At 33.3% G+C, this 19,753-nt stretch overlaps 1 protein-coding gene across 1 annotated transcript; it reads left to right on the forward strand.

Annotated features, from left to right (window-relative positions):
- Positions 1 to 4,047: 4,047 nt before the first annotated feature.
- On the forward strand, positions 4,048 to 17,727 carry LOC139524595 (high-affinity choline transporter 1-like). Its single transcript, XM_071319513.1, has 9 exons — positions 4,048 to 4,312; positions 5,966 to 6,073; positions 8,279 to 8,434; positions 10,592 to 10,740; positions 11,060 to 11,185; positions 12,450 to 12,603; positions 14,555 to 14,662; positions 16,737 to 16,843; positions 17,151 to 17,727. Exons 1-9 carry the CDS (start codon positions 4,138 to 4,140, stop codon positions 17,628 to 17,630), a joined length of 1,563 nt encoding a protein of 520 aa, XP_071175614.1. The 5' UTR covers positions 4,048 to 4,137; the 3' UTR covers positions 17,631 to 17,727.
- Positions 17,728 to 19,753: the final 2,026 nt, after the last annotated feature.

The following is a 19,753-nucleotide window of genomic DNA, read 5'->3' on the forward strand; positions in this document are numbered from 1 at the left end:
ATCATCCGCATAGCAGTGGTAACACATATTATGACGTTTACATATTTCACCTATGGGTTTCGAAAAAATGCAGTAAAGCTTCGGTCCGAGAACGGATCCTTGAGGAACACCATACTTCAGATGAATTTCGTCCGACTGAACAGAGCCGATTGCGATACGCTGAGTTCTATCAGTAAGATATGATAACAACCAATTTAGCGCGGCTCCAGATATTCCGAATGAGTATTCAAGTCGCTGTCGTAAAATGGAATGGTCGAGGACACCGAACGCTGCCGACAGGTCTAACATTAATAAAACTACACAACAATTGTTATCAAGTGCAACAGCTACGTCGTGATGAACCCGTAGCAATGCCGTCTCGGTGGAATGGTAAGCACGGTAAGCAGATTGAACACTATCAAAAAGATCGTTCGATTGAAGATGGTTCTCTAGTCGACATTCTACAACCTTTTCAAGGACCTTCGATATAAATGGAAGATTAGAAACTGGACGATAGTTCTTCAAAACTTCTTTGTCTAATTCTTCAGTAAGGGTCGTACAACTGCTTCCTTAAATGTTTTTGGAACATACGACTCTTGTAATGACTTGTTTACTATTTTCGTTATGATTGGTGCTAAGTTGTCCACACACGGTTTTAGTAACGAAGTTGGCAACGGGTCGAGTTCGCACGATTTCGACGGAGCCTTTGAAATTATCTTCCGAACTTCATTAACGGATGCAGATGTTAAAATAGTAAGTGCCTGTCCGTCGAACCTCACATCTGCGCAGAAGGCGTCATTTCTATTTAGAGAGGAATCATCTTCACTTGATAAACATCTCATGATGGTTTCGATCTTATTGAGGAAGAAGTCGCCGAACCTGTTCGATATATCTTTATCGCATTCGCGTGATGGCAAAACTACGGTCTTTGTATTACCCATTAGCTTGTTTGTTAAATTGAACAGTTTCTTTTGATCGCACCCTATTTCCAAAATTTTATCTGAATAGTAGTCAGTCTTACACTTCAAAAGCAGCTTGTGTGTTTTGATACATTGCTCTTTATACAATTGTTTATGAACCTCAAGCTTTGTCTTCCGCATTTTACGCTCAGCTTTACGGCGCTCTGTCTTAGCGGTACGGAGCTCGGATGAGTGCGATTCTGTATTCGGGCGCAATGTTATAGTTTTGGATTGCATTGGAGCATGTTTCTCAATGATAGAACTGAGCACTGAGTCATATGTTGAAACTAACTCATCAAGCGTTGCTGTCTGGTTTGGCATGAAATTCCAACAATTGATGTCGGTATTAAAATCGTCAATAACAATTTCTTCGAGCTTACGGAATTTCATGGACTCCCGTTTTTTAGGTGGTTTGTTAACGTTCAGACTACAGTGAACCGCGAAATGGTCGAGTGATGGAACGCCTTTATCATTACAAAGATGTAATTCCTCAATAGATGGAATGCCGATTACAATTGAGCTATCTTCTCTAGTTATAATGACATCAAGCGTGTGGCCACGGACATGGGTAGCACAAACAACATGTTGCACGAGACCACGATCAGATAAAGTTTCAGTGAATTTTTCGGGCGTCACACTCGAATTTATCATCTAGGTGGAAATTTAAGTCTCCCGTTAGGATTATATCATCGGATATTCCCATTGTATAGTCAAGAAAATCCAACCATTCCTCAAAAAAGCTAGATGTTTTGAACTTGTTGGCACGGGACGGAGGTGGACGATAAATCACGAACAGACGGAAGTTCTTTCTTGATGAACTTATATTGCATTCAAGGAGTTCGAAATGTGAAGGTGATTTTTTCGTTGGTACAAGTTTGACAGGAATGTTCAATTTATGTATGATAGCAACACCACCACCCCTTTGGACGCATCTAGGAGCATTCTGAATAGTGTATCCGTCTGGTAAGAGTTCAGATAGAATACATTTATCGATGAAGGAACCGAGCCATGTCTCTGTTAGCACTAATATGTCGGTATTGCTCGAAATTAAATGGTCACTTATAGATAGGGATTTTTAACTGATCGAACGTTTAGTGATGTAAGAGAAAGTTGTTTGCACAATTTCCACTGCGATGTTTTTTGCAGTTTAGGTAAAGGTATTCGATTTGGCGTTGTCGATAGCTTTGTTTCTGCTCGCTGATGCACAATTGTATGAATATTTCTCACATGATTGTCATAATTTGTAAGCTCAGTGTCACCGTGCGTTATGACATGAATTAGATTACTTTGATCAACAAAACGTTCTTTCCCTTTTTCTATATCTCTTTCAAAGTTAATTACAGATCTTATAGATCGAAAAAAGTTTCGACCAGCTTTTGTTCCGCGCCGAGTCCGTCTGGTAGGTTTCTCGCCGAAATTATACACGTAAAAGATTTATAAAAAGAAAAATGGGAGTTCATCGGCAAAATATTTTTAAGGCATTCAAATGGTTAAAACCAGAGGATTCAGAAAATCTGACAAAAATTCCAAAACATGACAAGCAGACATCCTTAAGGAGTTATTGCCATTTATAGTCAATTTTTAACAATTTTTTGTAAATTTTTGTTATCTTTCACAAAAATCTTCTCCTCTGAAACTGCTAAGACAAATTTTACCAAACTTGTCCACAATCATCATTAGGGTATTTAGTTTAAAAAAATGTGTCCAATGACCCTGCCTGCGATCCAAGATGGCCGTCATGGCTTAAAATAGTACATAGGAATAAATGCAGTTTTTTGGCTCATTTCTCTGAAACCAAAGCATTTAGAGCAAATTTGACGGAGATTGTTCATTAGGTCAAAATCTATCTGCCCTGAAATTTTCAGACCAATTAGGCAACCCATTGTTGAGCTGCTGCCCCTGAATTGGTAATTTTAAGAAAATTTTGCAGCTTTTTGGTTATCATTTTGAATATTATTATAGATAGAGATAAACTGTAATCAGCAGTAATGTACATCAAAGTAAGATCTACAAATAAGTCAAAATTACCAAAATGGTCAATTGACCTCTTCAGGAGTTATTGCCCTTAATAGTCAATTTTTAACAGTTTTTCATAAATTTTGTATATTTTTGTAAGTTTTTTACAAAATATATTCCACTGTAACTACTGGGCCAAGTTCATTATAGATGGAGATAATTGTAAGAAGCAAGAATGTTCAGTAAAGTAAGATCGACAAACACATCACCATCACCAAAACACAATTTTGTCATGAATCTATCTGTGTCCTTTGTTTAATATGAACATAGACCAAGGTGAGCGACACAGGCTCGTTAGAGCCTCTAGTTTTGTTATTAGGTCCGTTTTTAAGTAAAAAAATAAAACAAGTAATTGATTAATTACATGTTTTTGAAGATTGTAAGGTGTATATAGGGCCGTCTATCAGGGCTTATCTGGTCTTGACCTTATTTTTATGGATCAATAATAATGCTAAGTTTTTGTTATACATATGGCGAATTAACATTGAAAAGACTTTCAAAATAATTTTCAATAATAACCATGAGGACGAAATATTTCACCATAACATCTACACTATTTCCCCCTTAAGAGAACAGTCCTCCTAATGACTCAATTTTATCTCTAAAATGCACATAACATTACTTGTAGTAATTTTTATAACTGTATGATAATAAATCAACGTTATGTATTTTTGTTATCTAGTATGTAGATCTTTCTTTCGAAGTTAAAGATGGTATGTGAATTGTATTTAAAACATCCTGTTTATACTATCTTACACTATTCGTCATCATTTATGGACGAAACTCTTGATAACAAATTATTGAAGAGGGAAACACTATCTCTGGTAGGACTTTGATGTAATTGATTTATATTCATAACATATTGGTCGACTTAAAGATTTATAGATTTCTAAAAACTATCAATGAATTACTTTGTTTATTTTTGTTTTTCTTACTTATTCATCATTGTCGAACTTGCACCAATTCAAAAAATCATATGCTGTCCGCGAAATTATTACTCCAAGATTGGTCTATAAATATATAAGCCAGCTAAATACAAATTATTACCTTCACCTGAGTTAAATAGTGACATTTCCTAAATGATAATGAAAGTGTTGATGTTCTTTCAGTGTGAACCGTAAAGTGAATTACATCATAGATTGGGGAAAGTTTTTATTGAGGAAACTAACAACTTCTTTTCACGATGGCAATAAATGTTGTTGGACTGGTTGTGCTGTTATTGTTTTATATTGTGATTTTGATTGTTGGTGTTGTTGCCGCTCGTCGTAAGAAAATGTCCACCAAAGTAACAGCAATGGAATCGTCCATTGTGGCAGGCAGAGACCTTAATACTGTTGTTGGAATTTTTACTGTAACAGGTAAATATTAGCAGTACACTGGACACTATATATGGGGGCTATATTGTAATTTCCTAATTCGTCTGTCCGTCCGTCGTCGGTAAGTCCAACAAACATTTTTCTCGTAACTCTCACCAGAATGACCTCATATTAAGTCAGCATCTTGACAGTGATGAGTTGTAACATATATCTACTTTCTGTAGTGTATCGATTTGCAAATTACAAAGTCGAGTTGCGCATACAAGCGGGAGTTTAACTAGCTATAAACCAGGTTATAACATACCATTTTCAATGGAGATAGTGTCACATAATCCAGTGGTAAATAACGTATTATTTTGTCAGTTTATATGGACCTCCCCTTTTTGAATTATCTTGGAGTTTTGTATTTTTTATATTTTTATGTTCCTTTGAAATGTCAAGCAAAGAATAGGTTCTGATCCACTGTGTTTGGTTGACAAATAACAACTGAATTGTCTATACAACGCCTTATATTGTTAGGTCAGTTTTATGCTGAACAAAAACTCTTAGAATTACGGACGTCTATTATATTAGCAATTTAAAACTAGGTTTATAATAAATGTGAATGTGCCTACAGGAGATAATGGAGTACAGATTTATAAAATACCACTTTCTCCCCTTTTGCAACTGACATTTTTAAGAGAACACATGTTACGGATCTCAGTTTAAACCCTATATATATATATATTATAATTGGGCATCTTTAAATTGTCAACAACATTTCTCATTATTAGTAAAAGAAACCAAGAAAGTCGATCCCTTTGTTTCATAGTGATTAAGATTAAAACATTCTGTTGACTGTTGTACCCTATTTTTAACAGTTTTACCTTTTATGCGTCTGTCATACAAATGAAAGGTTTAGCATGCTATAAAATCAGGTTTAATTCACCATGTTATTCATAATTAAATGCCTGTACAAAGTTAGGAATATGACAGTTGATATCCATTCGTGTGATGCGTTTGAACTTTTGATTTTGCCATTTGATTAGAGAATTTCCGTTTTGAGTTCATGACTTTTCGGATTTTTTTTTAACGCCCAATCAATGTCATTATCAAGAATAGGACACAATATGTTAAATTAAAGATCAGACGGCACTATACTTATATTTGGAAACTGGTTAACCAAGGGTCAACATTGTAAAGTTAAAGTCATTTCTGCAAACGATTCACGGACATCGTCATCATTTATTAAACCATAATGAAATATCTGAATTTATAAAATCACTGTATATGAATCATTTGGTTGGAACTTGTCATGGGTAACACGAAAGATACCACAAGTGGAGTTGGAACTGCCTACCATTCTTCAGCATCTAAGTCGTGCGTTCGTTTGATGTGTTTTATCATTTGATTTGGGACTTTCCGTTTTGAATTTTCCTCGGAGTTCAGTATTTTTGTGATTTTACTTTTTTCTTTATCGAGTTTGTGTTTCTCAATCTTTACTTTTGTGTGTAGTGGTTTTTTTTCTGTATCGACTTTCTGTTTGGACCATGTTTTTTTCCTGTTTTATTCGGCTAATGATTTTTTATCGTCCGATGGTATCTTTTTATACGACTCTGCACCCTCCATGGTCATGTGTATTGAAGAAAGTAAACTATCATCGATTAAAACAAGATTTAAATATGTTTTATTCATGGTTCTCTTTTCGTTTAATAGCTACAACAGTGGGTGGAGGCTATATAAATGGAACAGCAGAATCCATAGCAACCAGTGGTCTTGTATGGACCCTAGCACCATTTGGTATATTTATTGGACTCATTTTAGGTAGTATATTATTTTTGTTTAGCAAAATCTTTAACAGTATGAACAATGTTAAGATCTCGTTTAAACTTTTTGTGACACAGATGTCCCATAACGTTCTACAAAATCATGATGGCGTCCGTAACATTTCAATAAAGTACTTAAACTATACCTTTTGGAACCGTTGATGCAATAGTTCCGTTGAAAGCAAAGAAATTATATTAAGGAACTAATGGTAGGAAACACAAGTCATACAGTATCAATTGGCAATAAAAACTTTTTATGCTGGTGTGATTTGAATGTTGGTACAAGATATGGAAAAGTTTGTAATTGAAATCTATTTTGTAGTAAAGTTTATTTGGCAACCTTGTTCTCATCTGACTTCCTCAATATCAATTTCTAAATGGAAGTCAAATTATGAAGTAGACCTAGCTGTATCTGTTGGTTTTTTTTTTATTCATTTTAAGTTCAACGGAATAAATGTTTTCAAAATAATCAACAAAGTGTAAACTATTGTGTGTAAGGACATCGTATATATATCGGAAAATGACTCGAATTTCGCTACACAGAAATGGAATGTCCACAAAGAGAAATACAATCAAAATATGAAGCAGCCTTTCTATATCTGTGGTATCGTGTATTTCAAAATTATTGGGATAGATGCAGTCAACAGAGTAACACAACTCTGAATAATTCAGTAAACGAATATTATTTACTAGAACACACCCGTGATATCGCGGGTCTGTGACTGAATTAAAGTATATAACTATGCGTAAGCCTTATTTTAGTATTGGAATTGTCATCTGATAAAGTCATGCCGATTATAAGATGCACAGTTTTCTCTGCTTTCAAAATCTTTCTGTTTGAATCCGTCGACCTTGAACTTATCAATTATTGGTATTATTAATTATTTAGAAAAAAAAGGGTCTGGACAGGAATATTTTTTAATCAACAGCATTGTCCTATATGAGTTATATATAAAATTCTTTAATTCGCTGTTTTACGTCATTCTGGCTTACAAATTGAAAACTGTACCTATACGCCTTATTTTAATCCAGATTTTTAGTATTCGTATTGTCATCTTAGAAATTCATACTGATTAAAATACTACAATCGAGAACAATGTGACAATGATTGAATTTAGTAGTGTCAACACTCTGAATATGACACGTGTATATAGCAAAATCCAAAAAAACACCGTTTGGTGATGCGCCTGTCAGATGCGTAACGTACATATAAGGTAATAGGTAACAGATGAATATACTATTGGTATCGGTATCGGATTCGACCCGGAACTTGTTTATTATTGGTAATATTAATTATGTGGAAACTGACAAAAGGGTCTGGAATGGTGTTATTTTTAATCAACACCATTGTCTTATATTAGCTATATATAAAGTTGAATTCTTTGATTTTTCGTTTTTACCCCCATGACGGCTGACAAATTGAACCTCGTTATTTTAGTATTATAGATATAACAGATTGCAAATGAATATAAGATTGTTTTATTTTTTTCTTGTGGAGCCATGTATGCACTCTTCCTAAAACCCGGTTTTCATAGCTAAAACATATATGCTAATCCTATAGGAATAGATTTCGTAGAGCATTTGGCAAACCAAGCAATCTACCTTTCTTTTTTCGCTTTTAATCCATTGTCTGGAATCATCTTCACCTGAAACTGTTATTATTATTTTATAGTTATGTTTCCAGTTTATTGACTTTGTTTCAAAAACTGTTGGCCTTCTGGTGCCGTTGGACACTTGGTAACTGTTATGTGAAAGGTTGTCTATTGGAGAATTTCAATCATATAATGCACCCTTTTCCTGCTGTCAAAATATATAAAAAAAAATGTGTCGAACAGTTTTTGATCATCTACGAACAAGTACGTCAGACACATGTCCGTGCGGGATTAAATATTGTTCTGTATTTTGAAATATTATATTCAATTTGCCTTTGATTTCTTTTCTCCATTGGACGTCTATCAAATAATTATCAATCAACAAATCAATTAAAACCCATTTCTTCTTTAGAAAGTACTCTTATTATGAAAATAGTTTTGTAAATAAGAGGCAACAGTAGTTAGATACTCTAGATGGTTGCACATATAATACGTCAAATCTAGCGTATGCCCTATTTGGGAGCACTTGCGATATCGATCTAGAAGTTTTTAGTTTCTGTTTCATTTAAGTTATTTCATATCTTCATTATTCGTATAGTACTTTTCAACAGGTGGTTTGTTGTTTGCCAAGAAAATGAGGGACCATAATTACCTGACTATGTTGGACCCTTGTCAAGAGGTATATGGTAATGCCTTGGTGTTCATGGTGTACCTTGCATCCTTATGTGGAGATGTGTTTTGGACTGCATCCATTCTATCAGCGTTAGGTAAGGTAGTTTAAGAACCATTTCACTAATGATACATACACATCAGAAATTGATTTATGACTATTATGACAGTTTATAAATCTTTTACTGATTTAGTTGTTCACTAAGCTAGAATTATTATAAGGCACCATGATCTTTGTTAATATTAAAGAAAATAAAGAGACATGCTAATAAATGCTTCGATCCCTCCTTTGTTGCTGTCATAGAGCTATGAAACCAGGTAAATTCATCATTTCCTATATACACAAATGCTTTATCATGTCAGGAATATGATTAATGTTTTCCATTCGTTTGATGTATTTTGAACTTTTGAATTTACCATTTCATAAGAGACGTTCCTATTTAAATTTTTGTTGGGGTTTGGTTGTTGTGTAATTTAACTTTTTGGACGAGTATAGATATATTTCTATTCTATTCTATTTTCCACTTTTCAAACTATAACAAGGACATCTACCTTTCGACTGATTATATACCAGAAGACTCATTGCACTTTGTTTTAACTGTTATACATGTTCCACATGCTTCTTTTTTATGAAAAAGTTTCATTTTATATGTGAATGTTATCTCTATCAATACGAGAGGGAAAAATTTAATGATGACATTGTTAATATTGTACCATGTTTTGGTAATTTAGTTAATTTTGATAAATTTATATATTTAATTAACTGTTTGGAAACTGATGTTCTCAGCAGATTTCTTATATACATATCCAATTTATTTTGATTAGAAATTCTTCAGTGGGAATAACTGCATAATATTGAAGTGGGTGTTTTGTCTACAATTGTTTGTTATAAGTGTCACAATTGTTGTCTCTTTATGTTTTATTTTTGTTTTGTTTTTCTATGTTTTTTTATGTATTGTATTTATGTATGATCCTTTTGAACTGGATTTTATACTGAATAAAATTAGTGAGCTAGTTAGTTAGTTACTAAAAGAACAAGAACAAACTTTCAATTAAAAGTCAATTGTTCATGAACAATTGAAAGGTCTTTCCTTTTCCCTTTTATTGATAGTCTTGTTAGTTAAAAAAATAATATTGTTGCTAAGGACTTTTTATGTTCATAACAAGTGGTTGTTAAGGACAAAAATCATTCCAAAGGATAAAAATATTACTTCAAGTATTATGAATGTGATATGCACTATTCATAGTCTTTAAAGTTAAAAACATAAGTGATTGCTAAGGACTTATATGTCGTTGCTAGGGACAAAAATGTCATTTCCAGTATTAAAAAAAAATACATATTTATATTATTCATAGCCTTCTAAGTTCAAAAATATAAGGTTGGTAAGGTGTTTTATGTCGTTGCTAGAGACCTTGAACTCTGACCTTGACCTAACTTAATAGATCTTATTATGCTGAACATTTTTGCAATTCAAAGTGTCTTTCTATCTCTAACCTCTTTTGAGTTATAAGCAAAAAACCATCACCCGAAAAACAGTTTTGGTGCCCTAGGTCCATGATAGTTGGTCCAATAATTTTGGACTCGCATAACAAATGTTTATCTCGACAAGATACACATTTTCTCCGTTACATTTTATCAGCCATCTTTTACGGTTATTGAGTAAATTCGATAACAAGCTTAGGTCAAAATCTAGGTCATGACCTTGACCTTTGACCTTAGGTCAATTTTCATGGTCACGTGAATTGATGATCATTGGTGAAGATCCTAGGTGGCTACAACTTACGGTTTTTGAGTTTGAGTGGCCAACCGACATTTGTTAATTTTCAAAGGTGCATAACCCTACCAATTAGTGGTTAAATCTTCTCGATCCAATGTAACGAAGAACCAGGGTCTGCTCCTGAACAAATTCCACCCTTCGTTTTTTTCTACCTATTATGGTTATGGAGTTAGAATGATAACAAGGTTTTCGGTGTTAGGGGAGATAACCGCTATAAAGGAAATGTTAAGGGGTTTTGCCATAACCACAAGATAGCTTTTGGTCAACCGATACTAGATACCTAATATCATTTTAACATGTCGGGTACTTTTTTTGGGAAAAGTCGTTAAAGTTTGGCGGAAAGAATAATAATAATAATCAGAAGAAATACAGTAAGGTCTTTCTTTATAGAAAAAGGAAAGACCTTAGTTAGCTTACGATAGATTAATCACATTTGAATTATGACTTTTTCAAATAGTATTGTCTTTGCAATTTTAGGGACAAGCTTAAGTGTGATTGTCAATATTCCTCTGACTGTTGCTATAGTCACATCTTCAGCAGTAACTATAATTTACACCATGATTGGTCAGATGATTTCTGTAGCGTATACCGATATAGTGCAACTACTATTTATTACATTTGGATTGGTAAGAACATTTTCAGCAACTTAATTAATTATGTCCTATCTTCAACATTCTTAAACCATTTGAACAGACTCTGCATGCTTTGAAAATACGTAGGAACAACCCATTATATGTTATCTTTGCTATTTATTATTCATATTATATATAACGTGAAGGTTTTCAGTCCCATAGTGTAATAAATATCCAATAAATGTAAACATTGTTTAAACATAATATACATGTGCGAAATTCTTTTGAAAAGTATTTGCAATTGCAAGATTTCGTATACATTAATAACAGGAATGATCTGATAAAATTATGTATATCAAAATTTCCGTTTAAGGTTCTCAGTTTGCCATTTATACTGACCAATGAGAATGTTGGAGACATAAGCAAATCTGCTGATACCTGGGTTGGAACTTTTGATATTTCATTTGCTGGTCAGTGGTGGGATCTCTTTGTTGCCATGGTAAGATTAAATACTAGAAGCATTTTACATAGAGTTCATGAATGCAAAAAAATATGTATCCATTAAAAAGCTTATTGATATTTGCAATATTTATTGTCTTATGTCAATAGTTAGTTTATCATTGGTTAAAACTTTTCACTTCTGTGCTGACATGAATTATCATTGATATGGTCATATTTATAAATTAACTGTTTACAAAACCTTTAATTTTTTGAAAAACTAACTAAGGCTTTTCTATTTCAGGAATAGATTACCTTAGCTGTATTTGGCAAAACTTTTAAGAATTTTGGTCCACAATGCTCTTCAACTTCGTACTTTATTAGGCCTTTAAAACTTTTTCGGATTCGGGCGTCACTGATGAGTATTTTGTAGACGAAACGCGCGTCTGACGTAAATACTAAATTTAACCCTGGTAACTATGATGAGTTTATTTAGTAGTGTTAAAGTCATGTTTTATTACTCTCCAATAATGCTAACAAGTACTGGTCAATGCTTAAAAGTAAGCAGTATGTTGATTTTCAAAAGTAATCTTCTTCCAGCATTTTTTACCAAGATCAAAATTTACGCGTACTAGCATCATTAAGTCATGCTAAATTACTGAAATCTTCACAATTTTAGCATTTTAGTTAAATTTTAGACGGTGTCCGTCTAAAATGAAAGTGGCCGCATTCGTGTTCATTCATAATATGAAAATATAAGTTGTGTTTGATGATAATACATAATATATATAAAGGTTAAGGATGAACACGGATGCGGCCACTTTCATTTTTGACAAAAACCATCTGAAAAGTGACGTTTTTTGGCATATTTGGTAGATGTTGCATATTTAAGCTTGAGCGTTTTTAATGACGAAGTCAGTTAAAATCGTTCACATAAACCAATCGAATCAATTGAAATATAAAAAGTGTCCCAACACTTTCGTTAGATGAACCTGTAATTTGAGGCCAAAATCGGCCCTTACCGGACCTACTCCTTTTCATAAGACAAAGACATCAACCTCTAAACACTTATGCAAATGAGAAAATACTGGCCCATAAGGATATTCCATGTAAAGTAATAGGTACCGTATGTAAAGTTTTTATTCATCTTCACTGAATATATAAATGAAACTGTATGGGGGAAAAAATCGAAATGATGTCTTTATCAGTAAGGCAGCATCAAAACAGTTAAGATAACACCCATCACGGTCTCACCTGATTACAGATGGGTCGCCCTTGTTAGCTGCGACGATGAACTTTCTCAAAATCTAGTATATTTTTTGTAGACACTGGGAACGATTCCATGGCAGTCATACTTCCAGAGAGTACTATCAGTGAGGTCAGGAAGGCAGGCCCAGATCTTGTCTGTGGTTGGAGCTAGCAGTGCAGTTATTCTTGTGATTCCATCTGTGATTATAGGAGCTGTGGCTACAAATGCAGGTAGTATATCTCTAGAATTTGAGAATTAAATTCTAACAACATACCAGTTATATTTGTTATTCTCATCGGATTTTGTCAAATCTATTAAATACTATCGTTTGTAGTTGTAAATCTTATTTTTTTCTGTTGTTTTCGTGTGTTATGGTAAATATCATTAATCACTCAGTTCATTTATTAGATTTTAGTTTGTGTCAACTAAGTTTATACGATATATTTGGTTTACAGTTTGGTTCAGAAGAAACACCGACAAAGCTAGATAATACAATTAGTTATCTAATTACTACCACAATTTGATATTATTGTAATTTTCATTGTTATTAATAAATGTTATATCAATATTACAAATCTAATCTTGAATTCGATCCTAGATCCATCCTATTTTGGGGAATTTTCAAATGTGACGTCACTTTGTGCGTTGATAGCTTTGGCTAACTCGGCTGTGAATTTTTATGAGCTGGTTTAGGACTTAGTAGTCACCACTTCAGTTTTTATCATGTATATCTATTATAAAGTCATTTTATAAAAATTTACTGTTTACAAAAGTAAGAATTATTCTAAATAATAAGGATGTTCTTATCCAAGGCGGAAACCCCAAGCCGTATTAGGCACAACTTTTTTGAACTGTTGGTCCTCAGGTAGCAATACACAGTTAGGAAAAAAACTTAAAATTGACACTCAAAATTTTTAAACACCCTCTTTCCTTTCCTTTCTAACAAATAAGGCTTAATATTTGTGTTATGCATGTACATATTCATAGAAAGAGAATCTTCTATAGATTTGATTTCTAATGGTCATAATGGTGAAGTATAATCACTTTTGGATGTAACCATGGCAACAATCTGCATTTCTTTGATACAAAATATTGCAAAAAAAGGGGGGGGGGGGTGAACATGTCACAAAGTCTCCAAAATTTTGTCCAAAGGAAAGTTTCAATCAATTACAGTGGTACCTTTCCTGAAACCATAGGTTTATATCTATCAAGAGGTCCAAAACAATCATATGAATTTCTGCTCGTTTTTTCATAAAATTGAATTGAAAAGATCGAGCGGAAAATCTTTGTTGATAAACACTACAATAATTTATGGGCCTATGGGCGGTACAGATAAGATAATACGGACTGTCAAACAGATAAATGGCATATAGAACATGCTAAAACAATCTAAATCTTCATATAAACCCACTAAGAAGGCTATATTATTCTTCAATCATCTAAAAATCAATGTAATCGTGCAAAAACTTTCATATTTAAAAAATTCACTATGGCCATAATGCGAAACTAAACTTCTAACTGTGTATTGCTACCTCAGTGCTCTTCAACTTTGTACTTGTTTTGGCTTTCGAACTTTTTTCATCTAAGCGTCACTGGTTAGTCTTGTGTGGATGAAACACGCGTATTAAATTATTCGTATGTTTCTCTGTCCTATATGTTCTCCCATTTATTTGTACTGCAGTCCTGTCATGTAATGTTGTCATTTTAATGTTATATTTAACATTGCCATAAAAGCGGGAGGTTTTGTCATGCCACAAAACCAGGTTCAACCCACCATTTTTTTTTATTAAAATGTCCTGTACCAAGTCAGGAAAATGGCCATTGTTATATTATAATTCGTTTCTGTGTGTGTAACAATTAATGTTGTGTTTCTGTTGTGTCGTAGTTCTCCTCTTATATTTGATGTGTTTCCCTCAGTTTTAGTTTGTAACCCGAATTTTTTTTTTTCAATCGATATATGAATTTGGAACAGCGGTATATACTGTTGCCTTTATTAACCCAAACTCTTGTTAGTGAAATACGCACATAACACAAAACAAAACAAGAAAAGCATTAAGGTGGAGCATAAAATAAACTTTGACGAGTTTCCTGACTTTAAATGAATATGAGGCAGTGTTACACAATATTTAAAAAGGTAATTCCAACCTATTTCAATCTCTATCAGTAAAAATCTATTTAAAGATTGGAATAAAACAAGTCTTGGACAGTCACCTATGGATCTGAACCAGGGCAGTATGGTACTTCCCCTAGTTTTACAGAATTTTACACCAAATGTTGTAGCAGTGATTGGTATGTATTAATTACAGAAACCACTTACATTTATGTTTTGGGATTATAAATATGTATAGAACTCAAAGGAATACAAACCTTCAAACGTTTAGGGCAACAGTTGGCACTTATTATGTGACGTAGAAAGCGAACATAAACTAACACTAAAACGTAAATGCACGAAAAAGGTGAACTCTATGGAAAATTCAAAACGGGAAGTCCCTAATCAAATGGTTAAATCAAAAACTCAAACACACCAAACGAATGGGTAACAACTGTAATATGACGAAATATGACGAAAATGGTTAGTTAATCCTGTTTTTATAGCTAGCTAAACCTCTAACTTGTATGAGAGTCGCATAGAATTCCACTATATTGACAACGATGTGTGAACAAAATAAACAGACATAATAGGCAAATATGTCAAAATAAGGGTACAACAGTCAACATCGTGTTATGTTCTTAACCACTATAAAAACAAACATATGTGAAAAAGAGGCACAAAAGGCATATAATAAAAGCTTATTAGAAAAAATGAAAGACACGAATATAATAGCGCAATAACACAATGGCGGAATGTATAAGTACAGAGCCACATCATGTTTCAAAGAAACACAAAAAGGCATTTAGACAAATCACTTTGGCTAAAATGAAAGACAAGAATACAAAATTTTACCATAGAACAATAAAACAATGACGAGATGTATAAGTACAGAGCCACATTAAATAGATATCATCCAAAACAGACTAAACGGTAAAGGAATATTCGTAAAGACAAATAAAAGAAAACAATAGCACGTTATTAAAGTGATACAATACGTCAGTACCAAGAATCTATACTTCAAGACCATCGAGTATTATTTGAGAAGTTGATACAAAATATTTATCAACATGGTCTTGGTACCTTCCGATGAATTTTAAAAAGAAAAAAGGATGATTAGTTCGTTGGCCAACCCCTGGTTAATGTTTATATGTTTTCATGTTTATATGTTTTTTTACACTACATACGCTTAAATTTTAAACAATGGTGTCATTTTAATGTTATATTTCACAGGGCCATAAAAGAGGGAGATTTGGCATGCCACAAAACCAGGTTCAACCCACCATTTTTTCCTTTACAAATGTCCTGTACCAAGTCAGGAATATGGACATTGTTATATTATAGTTCGTTTCTGTGTGTGTTACATTTAAACGTTGTGTTTCCGTTGTGTCGTGTGTTTTCTCTTATTTTTTAGTGTAAATTCACATTACTATAAAACGTGTCACGGTACTTATCCATCCCAAATTCATGTACTTGGTTTTGATGTTATATTTGTTATTCTCATAGGATTTTGTCTAATGCTTAGTCCGTTTCTGTGTGTGTTACATTTTAATGTTGTGTCGTTGTTCTCCTGTTACATTTAATGCGTTTCCCTCAGTTATAGTTTGTTACTCCGATTTTTGTTTTTTGTCCATGGATTTATGAGTTTTGAACAGCGGTATGCTACTGTTGCCTTTATTCATCAACATGCTGTGCACACACTGGAATGTTGTACACAGTCTATGTAGGGGCTCCAAGCTCTTGTATACCGAATAAGTTGGGAAATGCATTTCTCCATCCCACAAATTTTAACCATTTGATACTATAGGCAAGATTCATACTTTATTTTTTATACTTTTGTATTTTTTTCAAAAAGAAAGAATCCACTGTCGGAAAAGATTAACCGCTTCTTTTGTGGTGATCTCATCTCTTTTTATATAACTACATAGTTCACAACCTTAAAAAAAAAGTGAATAAGAATTGCTTGACAAAAAAATATGGTAGTACTGCCAATGCACAATGAGACTTTCCTCCAGATTCCAAATAACGTGGAAGTAAGCAACTATAAGTCAACGTTCGTCTTTCAACAAGGCCATACCGAATCAGTCAGGGCATAAGAAAATGCGAAACACTTTAAATAAGGATACCATCTGTCCGATATATGCTAAGATAATAAATGAAAAGGAAATACGACAAACAAACACAGTGATTTTAATACGTGGGTTATAAAGCATATGTGGAGTCTGTGAAAAAATCGTTTACCAGGTTTCAACTAATTACCAAATTATTTAACAGGTCTAGGAGCAATTTCTGCTGCAGTAATGTCATCTATGGACAGTTCCATTTTAGGATCAAGTTCAATGTTTACATATAATATTTATGCTCAACTGTTTAGAACCAAGGTAGGATATTCACCATGATTTTTTTTATATGTTTATACGCTTAATTTTTAAACAATGTTTTATTGCAGATGTGAAAATAAAATATGTTTTATAGTTTGCTTCGAAGCCATTCTAGGTTGCAACAGAAAAAGGACCCGAACATTGATATTGAAAATAATTTTGGGAAATTGAAATGTTTTAGACTTGCATAACAAAATAAGGATTGATGTGAATTTAGGTGTTACATAATATTTGAGTTGCTGTCAATTAACAATTGAAAATTAATATGATATAATTTTTAACCTATTTGGTTTTGTTTGCTCCTCAGGCATCTGACAGTGAGTTACTGTGGATACAGAGGTTAGCCATTTTATTTGTTGGATCCTTGGCAACAGTCATATCTATATTTGTTCCAATTGTGTACGGATTATTTATCTTAGCAGCCGACATTGTTTTTGTGATTGTACTGCCCCAGTTATTATGTGCTGTACATTTTAAATGGACGAACAGTTATGGTGCTATTGTAGGATACCTCGTGAGTGTGACATTGCGGATCGGTGCAGGAGAACCTACCATCAACTTGCCAGCATTTATTTTTTATCCTGACTATGATGTCGAAACTGGACAAAACTTTCCATTTCGAACATTTGCCTTTGTAACTTCTGTACTGTGTATTGTTATAGTTTCCATAGTTACAAGATATTCACAGAAAATTGAGAAGTCTAAGACTAAATATAATGTGTCGAAAGCCAGTGGATCAAAGAGTAATAAACATATCTTAAAATTACAAACATTGAACGGACAATGACACTGAACAAGAATCTTATATATATATATATGTTAGATTTTGATATTAATTGTTGTACATATTAATCATCAATTGAGTGAATGAATTATTAATCTTATTCTTATGAATTTGAAATTATCTCGTAAATTATATTGAAAGTAAAACAATAAAAAAAAAATTGATATAAACTTTGAAAACTTTCTTTCGAAAAATCCAAACTGAGATGGTCAAAATAGCCTCATACCCAATAAATTCTATTCTAATTATGCAAGACATTTTAAAATAAGAAAGATTAACTATCAACACAACATATCTCTAATAGTAATATAGTTTATTCATCGCTAAAATGACAATGCACATTAGTTGTACGAGGTTTTCTTTTCCAAAAAGTTGAACCTTTATTTCCTACCTCAAGTTAGGGGCTTGCTTTTTTTAGCTGAATGATATATGCCTTTTTTAAACGTTTTCCTCTTAATACTGTAAACCAACTTAATTTCGCGAGCGATTTATTTTCGCGACTTTCGCGATTAGAAAAATGACGCGAATTTAAATCGTCGCGAATATGTATAACTTGGATCTTACCTTATTTAAACAACTCTAGTAACTAAGAATATCGCGAAATTAAATAGCCGCGAAGTTGACTAGATAAGGCTAAACGCGAAATAAAGTATCCGCGAAAATAAGATGGTTAACAGTAATTATGATCAAGAGGGGCATGGAGTAATTTTCAATACTGCATCGGTCAGCCAATAATTGATTTTGACTGTTAAACATCTGTGTGTTGATTTCAGTCGTTCTTACTCATGACTCTGTAGGGGCAGTGTTATTATCCAGCGGCTCCTCCTATTGAAAAGTATTCACGAGGTTACGTATCAATTAAGATATAGTGTCGGTACTGGCTTGAATGACATGTTCACTGTGATCTGTGAGATGCTAAGACTGGAGAGTGTTGTTTCCTGGCTTGATATCTCCGCTCTATATCGGTCGGATCTGCACTCACTGGTTATTGAGTTGCTGTTGATATCAACAACATAGTAATAAGAAAGACAACGGTATCAAAACTGCATTTTTTGTTCATCATTTCGAGTGGATGACCAAGTGTCTGTAACTTAACTGGATATCTACATGCTTTCGCGATTATAGATCTTCAGATAACAAAATGGTTGTCTGATCTGTAGATTTACCCATTGTGTTCCTTGTTAACTATTTGACTAATTGTGAAGTTGCATGTCGGGTAATGAATACATACGTTTCGTAGGAGACGCTCACAATGCCAACGCTTCTAGTCTTGCATCTTTTGGAGTTTATGCGATTCATGCAGTCAATGTTTTATTACCTTGATTTAGATTTTCTAAATGGATTTTTTGGGATTTAAACATCGGTTAACTACTGTTGCCTTTGATTTCTTCGGTTTACTCGATTTTGGAATATGTTTCCCCCTTTTACAAGACAACAAGTTAAAGTACAACTCTAGCACAAAAAACCGCTTTCAATATAGAAATATAATCGAACACGCCTCTTTAATTCTAATGAACTTTGATCATATACTAGACAGCTCTGAAAACCACACTAGCGACCATCTTCCGACTACTCCATAAGTTGATTGGCTATTTCAACTATTCTGACTTGATTGCATATCTAGTATTACTAGTTGATTTTGCTGTACATAGTTTTGGTCCGTTTGGTACCCGATGGTCTTCAACTTTGAAAATCTTCTGTAGACGAAACGCGCGTTTGGCACAAAAACAAATTCCAATCCTGTTAATATTTGATGAGTGAATTAAGAGTTTTCAAGATAATGAGCTAAAATGCAAAAGACGAATTACATTCCTCCTTTGTGTTTTCTATATTTAGCCATAGCTAACAGACGAATACAAATGGCAGTAGCTCACTCCAGTCTTTTAGCAAAATATCTTCCTATCAAAATTATTTAATTAAATTATGAACTGTTTGCACCAATACAGCATTCTTCAAACAATGAAAAGATCAGGAAAGGGTAAACGTAGCCACTTTAAAAAAAAGTAAAGGTCGATTGTATTTGGCCAATATCATCATCGGCGGGCAATATGTCTGTATAAATAAAAAAAATTAATATTAAAAATTCAAAATTAGTAAGAACATGCTTTTTTACTCCAAGGTTAATT

This window comes from Mytilus edulis, chromosome 5 (assembly GCF_963676685.1).
Source record: "Mytilus edulis chromosome 5, xbMytEdul2.2, whole genome shotgun sequence".
Taxonomy (NCBI): Eukaryota; Metazoa; Mollusca; class Bivalvia; order Mytilida; family Mytilidae; genus Mytilus; species Mytilus edulis.

Bases quoted from the DNA above. Each gene is read 5' to 3' on its own strand.
- LOC139524595 (XM_071319513.1), top strand. From the start codon at position 4,138: ATGGCAATAAATGTTGTTGGACTGGTTGTGCTGTTATTGTTTTATATT. The intron at 10,741-11,059 runs GTAAGAACATTT...TTTCCGTTTAAG, and splicing joins TATTTATTACATTTGGATTG to GTTCTCAGTTTGCCATTTAT. The intron at 14,663-16,736 runs GTATGTATTAAT...ATTATTTAACAG, and splicing joins AAATGTTGTAGCAGTGATTG to GTCTAGGAGCAATTTCTGCT.